At 35.7% G+C, this 9,687-nt stretch overlaps 1 protein-coding gene across 2 annotated transcripts in view; it reads left to right on the forward strand.

The window, feature by feature from the left end:
* Positions 1-8,953, forward strand: part of LOC144980538 (anosmin-1-like) — a 37,118-nt gene extending 28,165 nt beyond the window's left edge. The window contains exons 13-18 of one of the 2 annotated variants that reach the window (XM_078928197.1): positions 165-327; positions 2,060-2,233; positions 3,992-4,083; positions 5,289-5,460; positions 7,029-7,223; positions 7,743-8,953. In XM_078928197.1, coding sequence (XP_078784323.1) covers positions 165-327; positions 2,060-2,233; positions 3,992-4,083; positions 5,289-5,460; positions 7,029-7,195 — 768 coding nt within the window. In that variant the 3' untranslated portion in view covers positions 7,196-7,223; positions 7,743-8,953. Of the gene's footprint in view, positions 1-164; positions 328-2,059; positions 2,234-3,991; positions 4,084-5,288; positions 5,461-7,028; positions 7,613-7,742 lie in introns of those variants that run through there. The other variant, XM_078928198.1, reaches the window with a different exon arrangement.
* The last annotated feature ends 734 nt before the right edge of the window (positions 8,954-9,687 follow it).

Consider the following 9,687-nt stretch of genomic DNA (forward strand, 5'->3'; position numbering starts at 1 on the left):
CCTCATATGCATAATTGCAAAGTGTGTGCTGTGAAGCGATTGAACATTAATTTTATAATGGTGAATATGTGCTGTAAAGCACATTAAATATTTTGTAAAGTGAAAATGCGATCTGTAAATGTTATTTATTATGTGTTTTATTTATCCCTCTACTCTGTCCCCAGAAAAACGAATTTTTACTTTACAATCTTCTGTCCAACTGCCTGTACGAGCTACGCATCAAGGCTGTCAACTCCCTGGGTGAGGTTGATGAAAAACGGGAGGGTTTTAAAACCCAGCCTTGTATAGAGACATTAGGTGCATCGACTGAATTGTGCCTTGTTACCGGTAAGATTTTGTATAATGATCATAATATTCAAGATTTACGTTGTACCTTTCGACAATCAAGCAACTGGGTGGGGTTCCTTACCTCTCATAGTGGGCAGGGAGGCACATAATGTGTCTTCTATCCTCCTATATCTGTTTTCCAACATGCTTTCTGTCTTTGCCTTGGAACGAGATTGCCAGGCCCTGGCCGGATACCCCAGCTGGTAGGGAAACAGTCAAATGTATAGTTAGAATTTTGGGAGATGATATTTTTTGTCTTGTAAATCATCTCTCTTTTATGCACTGTATTATGTTTTGTTTACATATTTATGATTTGTAGACATTTGAGTGTGTCTCTCTTAGTCGAGACTTGAGCTTGTGTCTGGATGAGACTTTTAGGTAATCTATGTACAAAGATAGTCTCTGGGTGGGGTTCCTGACCTTCCATAGTGGGCAGGGAGGTACATACTGTGTCTTCTATCCCCCTATGTCTGTTTTCCAACTGTATTATGCTTTCTTTATATTATATATGATTTGTAAAACATTTGAGTGTGTTCCTCTTAGTGGGGACTTGTGCTTGTGTCTGGATGAAACTTTTAGTGATCTCAAACTAAGTTCTTTGATAGAGTGCTTTTGGAATCTACACCTGTTTCTTATTTGAACCAATTCCCCTTTGTCTTCCCTTTTCTTGGATGCTTTATTGTAATTCTAGAATTTTTTACTATCCCATTTTCTTCCTTTTTACTGGTGCTGATATGACCTTAATGTGTTGCAAGCGCCGTAAAACCTTTAAAAGGTTAGTGTGCACTTAGAATCTACACCTGTTTCCTATTTGAACCAATTCCCCTTTGTCTTACCTTTTCTTGGGTGCTTTAATTGTAATTCTACAACTTTATACAAATCCATTTTCTTCCTTTTTACTGGCGCTGATATGACCTTAATGTATTGCAAGCGCCATAAAACCAGAAAAACAAACAAACAATCAAGCAAAGAGCAGATTTTGCTAGGATTTCATGAGACCTCATCAATCTTCCAGATTGGCCAACTGTCCTGGTGGATTAGGGGTATTCCAATAAAGACATAAATACATTATTAAATTCCAGATCTGGAATTTAGTTATGTATTTATTGTTTTTTTATTGTTGGCTGAAGAAGGGTTTTGAGTTCGAAACATTCAGTGTTTGGTATTTTGTTCTTTTTCAAAGCTGTTATATTCATTTTTGTTTATTACTCTTTTCAATCCACAGCTTCTAACAACAGCCCTAGTATTACTATAAATAGACTAAGGGGCTAAATTTGACGTTTTGATATGACTTTTTCCATGATCTGAATTATGTTGACAAGAATTTTAAAGGGTGGTGTAGGATGTTTCAATGTTTTTGTTTATTTGTTTTTTTGAGGTGGAGGCTTTAAAAGTTTGTTTGACCCTGTTAAATCTTTTCGCACCATTTTTGTGTTTTCAATAATAGTTTTTATGTTCGTGATATGTTGGTGATTTTAAGAATCTTACATTTTCAAGTAGCTATGATAATCAGATTGTACAGAAATCTACCTCTAAATGGAGGCCTGTCTGTGAGTCTCTATGTGATGGTTCCAGAAATGTTCATTTTGAAGTCAAATCTACGCTTATCGTGTGATTTTTAGATATTGAATTGATCGGGTAGTGTAGTGTGTGAATTTTATGATAGAAAGTTCCATGAATTTATTTCCGATGATACTGAACTTTGCTGTTCATTTTTATGTAAATTATCTAGAAACACCACCCCTGTCCCCATTGGAAGTGTTCATCCGATTCAAGACATCGTCCAGTTGTGTCTGCCAGGCCGTCATCAGCTGGACACAGGAAGGAGATCAAGAATCCCGGAGCAATGCAGGAGACGTGGCCACACTGTGGAACATTGTATGGGGAGAGAGTAGACCCCCTGCTGGTAAAGTCTTCGTTTTGTTTTTTTCTTCATTCTATGACAATTTTATAGCAATTTTGACAGCGAGTGATTAAAATGAGGAAATTAAAGCTTGCTCAAAACACTATTTTGCACGTTGTTTGAGTATTACAAAATATTTTTGAAAGTGTTAGTATGTTGTATAATAGCAGACCTGCCTAGTAATACGAAAAATTCGTAGAAATGCGAATTTTGGCTCCAGCTACAGAGCTGCATAGGTCTCTTTGACTCAATAGATCTTGTTGAAAATGAAAGCTTAGCTACTTAGAACATATTCAGGACTTTGGAGCATTTTTTGGATCATGTTGAGAGGATGTCAACATCATGTTGTGCGGCTATGTGGTCTAGTGGTATGACACTCGCTTTCGAATAGGAAGGTCCTGGGTTCGAGCCTCGCACTCAGCGCATAGTTGAGTCCTTGGAAAAGGCTCTTTACACACATTCTCTCACCTCGCTCAGGTGTAAAATGAGTACCTGGCCATTAACAGCGTTGTCTTTGTCCGAAAAATTGTAATATAGCCTAACCGGCATTATGTCCCGTCCTACATGTTAAATGTTGCTGTTGACCAGGGACCCCTTGTAAAGCACACACGTTTAGTGGATATTGCGCTATATAAAAGCTCAAATTGTTTATTTCTAATGCTATTTAAGGTGCCTTTTTTTTCCCTTGGAAACTGCAAATTTTAAAAATTTCTAGTAGACAGCTCTGTGTTAGGCTGGTTATGCCAGAAGGTCGTTTTTGTGATGTGTGCTTTTCTTGAAGTTCCTGAGATTTTTCAACCCTCACAAAATTGAGACAAGAATTATTTATATCCAATGTTTCTCATAGGGAGGCAATGAGATGATTGAAGAGTTACATTTTCAAATCGTTCACTTTTTCTTCAAGTCTTACTCTTTTTGACAAGCAATACACTTTTTCTTGTTTTAAGGTTGGCAGCTCTGGGTTCACGAAACTGATAAGTTTTATTATATCTTTATTAGGGGATGCCAAATGTCCGTTATTTCCAGCTTTTTTTTTTTTGAATTTGTTGGGGTTTTTTTTTCACACCTCTGCTGCTTTCCCTGTCTCCAATAAGAAGGTCTTTCTCTTCAAGAGAGAAATAATTATATTGGAATTGATGTGATGTAGTAAATGCCCCATACACTTTCATAGGAGAGGGGAGATTTAACCCTTCTACCGCATTGGGGTCAACCGGAAATGACGACCGGTTCCCAGAACTTGCCTAGTAAGTTTGAATGCCGTAGCTAAGATATAGCGTCGCTCGGGTTTGATCGCGTCATTTCATACGTCAATAACTAGCATCATACTCAACTCAAACAGCTTAAATAAACTGCTGATTGGATGAAACTAAAAATATCAACCAATCAAATTTCGGCTTTTATTTCATAAAGAACACAATGGAATTTTTATCTGAATCAAGGTCGGGTCTGTGTTACGTTTTTACACAATTGACGCGCATGTTACTTGGAAAAGGTGTGTTGTATTAAAACCGTCGCCGCGGTATTGGGGTCGGAATGGTGTGTTACGTTTATACAACGGTCGAGGATCGGGGGTTAAGGGAGATTGTTTTTGTTTACTCGTTTTAGGTGGGATGTGATGCTTCTCTCAATTTCAGGTTTTGGGGATTTTTTTCAAAAATCATTTTTTAGCATCCCTGCCGTATGTATTATCTTGTTGCATTCACGTTTTTTTTTAAAAAGAAGAATCTCTTCTAATTTCGTGTCTTTCCTGTTCTATTCCAGGTTCCAATATTCTGGGCGCCAGGTCTTCCACTTTGTATCAAGCAGCCACCATAGTATACAATTCTTTACCATATCGAACACAAGTCCCAGGGGTAAGGGGATCCAGTTTCTTTTATTTTTTGTTTTTATTTTGTTTGGGGATTTTTTGGGGTTTTTTTTGTTTTGTTTTTTTTGCCTTTTTGTTTTGTTTTGTTTTTTCTCACATACGCTAGACTTTCTTTTTTGACATTTGCAGTTATATGTGTCTTTTAAAAATAAAAAAAATATCACTCAATATTCTGAATTCTGAGGTTTTTAATATTAGATAGTAGCATCATCTGAGGTAAAATTTTACTTTATACCTCTCTCACACTTTAACAAGCTATTCCATTTTGTTTTGAAATGTTTGTTTTTTTTTGGGGGGGAGGGGGGGGGGGGGGTTGCTGACCCTCACTTTAGGCTTATTTTTTAATCATTCACCCCACCTCCCTCCAGAGAGTGATGAAAACTAAATCCTGTTGTGAGTTACTTAGTGTTGATTTCTTTTGTGTTGAAACATTACATACACAATCTTTTGTCACAGAATCACAATGATGTGTTGTTTGGGTTTTTGTTTTTTTACCAGTAACCAATGCATTGTTTGAAGAGTGATATAGCAATATAAATTATGCGATCCTTTGGTATGGCACGTACTTTTGGCCTTGAGTCCTTGAAACGGGCTCTTTACTCACATTTTCTCACTGTACTCGGGTGTAAAATGAGTACCTCGTCATTAACAGTGGAACAAAATTAGTAATATTGTCAACAGGCATCACATTTCATCCTACCTGTTAAGTGATGCTGTTGGTTAGAGATCCTTTGAAATAAAGAGCTTTGAGCATATTCAATGGTTATTGCGCTATACTAACGCTTTCAGTGCCATTGGTCCCACTGTGCGGCCAGAGCAGAATCTGTTCTCCAAGCCAATGGCTGCACAGTGTGGCCGGTCTTTAAAGGCAAAAATAATATTGTAATCCAATCCTACTTTCTACAAAAGTACTATAATTTGAACCAATGGTATCCTTTCTTTCATTATTACATTTGATTGGCTCTAAGGGGGGTATTTTAATGGCGAATTTGGGCCAAATTCGAATGTCGCTTTGTCTTTGCTCGTCATTCTCATGTTTCCTCAATCAGGTGTCAGCCATTTTGTGACGGAAATGCGAATATAGCCTCAGCGCTGAAAGAGTTAAAAGCTCAAGTTTTTAAAAAATTATTGCTGTAATTTCTAGTTGCATTTGAAATTAACTCGATTTTCACTGATTGATCAATTCGACAGAAAGAGACAAAAGCCTGCCTGGCCTACCTGGTGAATTCCAAGCACTACACAGTCCAGATCATTGGACAATCTGGCAACACCAAAGGGAGCCCAGCCGTCTTTCATTTTATCACTCCTGACTACATGCCTGTTTGCTACACCGACTTGGATGGGATGGATGGGAATTCTGGCCGTGAGTGTCTGTTTGTTTTGGTCTTCTTGTTGCTCTTGTTTTCCTTTTTTTTTTCTTTTTTTTTTTTTCTTATCAAAATTTATACATTAACTCACTCAGTCCTAGAGATTTTTGCTACTTTCCAAAATGGGAAAAAATGTAATAAAAATGAACATGTACATAGATAGCTTTATTCAACTACCATTAACATGCAAAAACTAAAAACATTAGCTTTGATACTACGCCTATAATTTGTCTCAGAAAATGAAATGTAATAAATAGGAATGGGGTAAAAGTAACCGGGGTAAACTACGGATATAGTAGGTGTTAGGGTTGAATGCGTTAATTGGAAAATTAGCTGTTGACTCATGCTTGGAAAAAAATAAAATATGTTTGTTGTTTTCTTGTGCCCTCCCCTAGGTCTACCTGTGTTGTTTTCTTGTGCCCTCCCCTAGGTCTACCTGTGATGGTCCCAAAAATGTTCATTTTGAAATCAAATCTACGATTATCGAGTGATTTTTTTTTTAGATGTTGAATTGTCACACAACCAGCAGTGTTGGTTATCTACCATTGTCTGTGTGCTTGGAATTGAAAGATTTCAAATCTTTAGACTGTCTTACAGACCTGCCTAGGACTACAAAGATTTCGTAGAAATACAAATTTTTGGCTCCAGCTACAGAGCTGCATTGGTCTTTTTGATTCAATAAATCTTGTTCAGAAGGAATGTCCAGCTTCTTAGAACCTATATTCAGGACTTTGAAGCATGTTTTTGGATCATGCTGAGGACAAATAATTTATTTCTTAAGCTATTTAAAGCTTTTTTCTTTTTTCCTCCTTGGAAACTACGAATTTTTAAAAGTTTCAAGTTGGCAGCTCTGCTCTTATCATTTTCTGCTGAACTGGTCTGAAAGTTATAAAGCGAAAAATTAGGGACCAGGTTCTGGTGTAAGATAAAGATCTAAAAAGGTGTGTTTGGAAAGTGCTGGACAAAGCAGAAAAAAATACAATTACAAGACGGTTATGTGGTCTTGTGGTATGACACTCATTTTTGGATCGGAAGGTCATGGGTTCGAGCCTTGCGCTCGGCGCATAGTTGAGTCCTTGAAAAAGGCTCTTTACTCACATTCTCTCACAGTACTCAGGTGTAAAATGAGTACCTGGCCGTTAACAGCGGTGTCGTTGTCCGAAAAATTGTAATATTGCCTAACAGGCGGGATGTCCCGTCCTACATGTTAAATGTTGCTGTTGACCAGGGACCCCTTGTAAAGTGCTTTGAGCACATTTAGTGGATATTACGCTATATAAAGCTCAATTTTGAAAATTTAAAAAAGCATTACAAGACACAAAACCACCCCAAAAAAGCAGCCTGTCTTGACTAGAGAGTCAAAGCATGATCATTTTTTGGAATGGGTTGGTTTTTATTCAACACAGACTATTATTTGGGGATGCTTTTTTTTCTTTATATTTTTCTTTTTGCTTCGTCAGTCACCTTTTCAGATGTTTCTTCTGAAAGTTTTTTTGTGTGCTGGACAGCCCCTAGAAAACCAAAACAAATTTCAATGTAACAATATTATCTATTCCACATATAGAAGACGTCACCACCAAGAGTGGCCTAGAGCTCAGTAGTGAAGAGGCACGAGGAGATTCAAGCCAAAGCAACACTGGTTCTACTTTGTCTGTTCTTCATCAAGCGAATGCTGTCCAGCTGTTTATTTTGATTGTTTTCACCTCGTCCTTTGCGCTGTGTTGCACGTGAAGATATAATTTCTTTGCAAAGTAGATAGGTAAACAAGAATTAAATATGTATTGTTGTTTTTGGGGGTTTTTTTTAATTTTACAAAAACTTGTTTAGTCATTGACAAGCTTAGTTTTTATGAAGGGGTTTTGTTAATTACTTTGAGAATTTTAAAAAATATTACACCCTGCGTGGCATATTTTTATGTGAAAATATTCTTACCAAATGTGTGCGTCCCTGACATAATCAAATGGTGAAAATTTTTGTTTTGCATTTTTTAAATCTTTATTTGAAGCAAATCGGGTGATTTTTCATTAAGTTATGGTTCATATGCGTGGGCTAGGGTGTGAAATCCTAATTTTGAGAAAATCGCTTCCAAAGTTGACAAGAGTTGAAATTAAGTATAATAATTACATTTATTAAAAAATTAAAATAAAATATTTAGGAGTAGAATTCAATTAAAATACTTCATCAATTTATAGAAAAATGTTTGATTTAACCACTTTTGACGAGAACTCATTTTCCATAAAAATTGACCTCTTGACTAAAATTGTCAATATCTCCGCAGCTTTTCACCATGCCACTGATTACATCAAGGATGCCCACAAATAGAATCACCCCTGGGAGGACAATTTGAATACATGAAGAGTAAAAGGATCGAAGAGAGCTATCCAGCTGAATCAATTTAAGAAAAAACAAATTTAGGGGACTTTTATCTGGTAAATGTAAGAGAATATTTGACGTGTGCAAGGGGTTTGAAAATCTATGTGTAAGGGAATAGCTTTGAAAATTATTCTGACATTTCACAAGGGAAATAACTAGATTTTTACTTTAAAATTAATTTGTCAGAGAAGACGCTGCAGGTGCGTTTAAAAAAAAAAAAAACAGTTTGATGTTTATAGGAATGACAGTGTTTTAAAACTAGGCCTATTATAGGTACTCTTGGATTGTTCCAGTGAATTAAACTGGAGACATTGACGACAGTAAATTGTGTTGTGTCTTCATGATAATACCATAAGAAGTAGATTGTATAAGCTTTGATATCATTGGATTTTTCACTTTAACCGTTATGTCATGTAAAGATGGAGTAAAAAATGCATGATTGTATATGATTGTAGCAGGCCTCTTATCTCTTACCTCAATTAGACGAGTAAAGAGGTTGGAACTGATGGATGACAGTGTACGAATGATAATTTTCACCCAATCTACCCAAGAAGTGCTTAAGTGTCTACAGTAGACCTGCTGTTATTAATGATTTTGTTCAATTTTAGAAGGGGTTTGTTTGTTTGTTTTTGGGGGGTGGGGTGTATTTTTTTTTTTAAGGTTTACGTTATTCAAAAGTTCAGCTTTTTTCTAAATTGAAAATTAACTTTGAGTGATATATGTTATATTTTTTTTAAGGGGTGGAAATCGTATGATTTACATTAGAACAGTTTTTGGGGTTTTTGGTTTTGTTTTACTTTGATTTTTTAAATTTGTGTTTTGTTTGTTTTTTTGTTGTTTTTTATTTTTGCTAGCTTTGTTAGATTTGAATTAGGGAAGTGAAAGGGGGGGGGGGGAATAGAGATTTCAAGTTTGTTAGTTTTAGCAGGTTTGCTTCAGCCACAAAATTTACGCGCTATTTTGTTGTTGTTTTTTGTTTTTTTTTTGTTTTATTTGTTTTTCTTATCTGACCTGTTTTGGTCATACACATACGTATACTCAAAATGTACTGTTTCCAGTTTTCCTGTGTAATTAATTACAAGTTAACAGATCGTTAATGAGGCTTTATAAAAAAAATATATTTTTTAGTATTTCATATATATACATAATATATATTATATTATTCTACAATACTACGCAATTATTTTCAGGAGGTTGCCTTCTTACTTTTTTTCACCCCTTAAAAACATTGTTATAGTCAGCCATGTTGTGTCACAAACAGTGACAGGGGCCAGTAAACCCTTAATAATATATTAATATTAACTTGATACAAGACAACTCCTCCATGCATTTGTTTTAGTATTCGTTTTTATTGGTTGTGATGTAAGGTTATTGATCGATGGACCATCCCTTGTCAATTTTAAGCTGGTGTGTTAAATATTATAAGATAAAATTTGTACTTTTTGTCCTCACTTTTGCCATCGATTGATACTTTTTATCTGTCCTTTCTCTGAGAGGAAGACGTCGAGGCATTGTCTTAAGTTCGCAATTTAAAGGCAAAGTTAGAAGCTGAAGACTTTAAAAAGTAATGAACAAAGATGAATATAACAACTTCGAAAAAGAACAAAATACCAAACACTGATGGTTTTTAAATTTTTTAATGAGCTTTTATATAGCACAATATCCACTAAATGTGCTCAAAGCGCTTTACATAGATGTTGTGGGCTCGAAACCCTTCTTCAGCCTGTAACAAAAAACTAATAACAAGATAAATTCAAGACTTAAATTCCAGTGAAAAGTATTTGGCACATCGTGTTGTCTAGTGATAAGGTCTCAAATTGTCATTTCTTTGTATTTGGTTTTGTTCATTA

Source organism: Berghia stephanieae, chromosome 10 (genome assembly GCF_034508935.2).
Source record: "Berghia stephanieae isolate SIO BIC M18660-M18661 chromosome 10, UCSD_Bste_1.3, whole genome shotgun sequence".
In the NCBI taxonomy this organism is placed as follows: domain Eukaryota; kingdom Metazoa; phylum Mollusca; class Gastropoda; order Nudibranchia; family Aeolidiidae; genus Berghia; species Berghia stephanieae.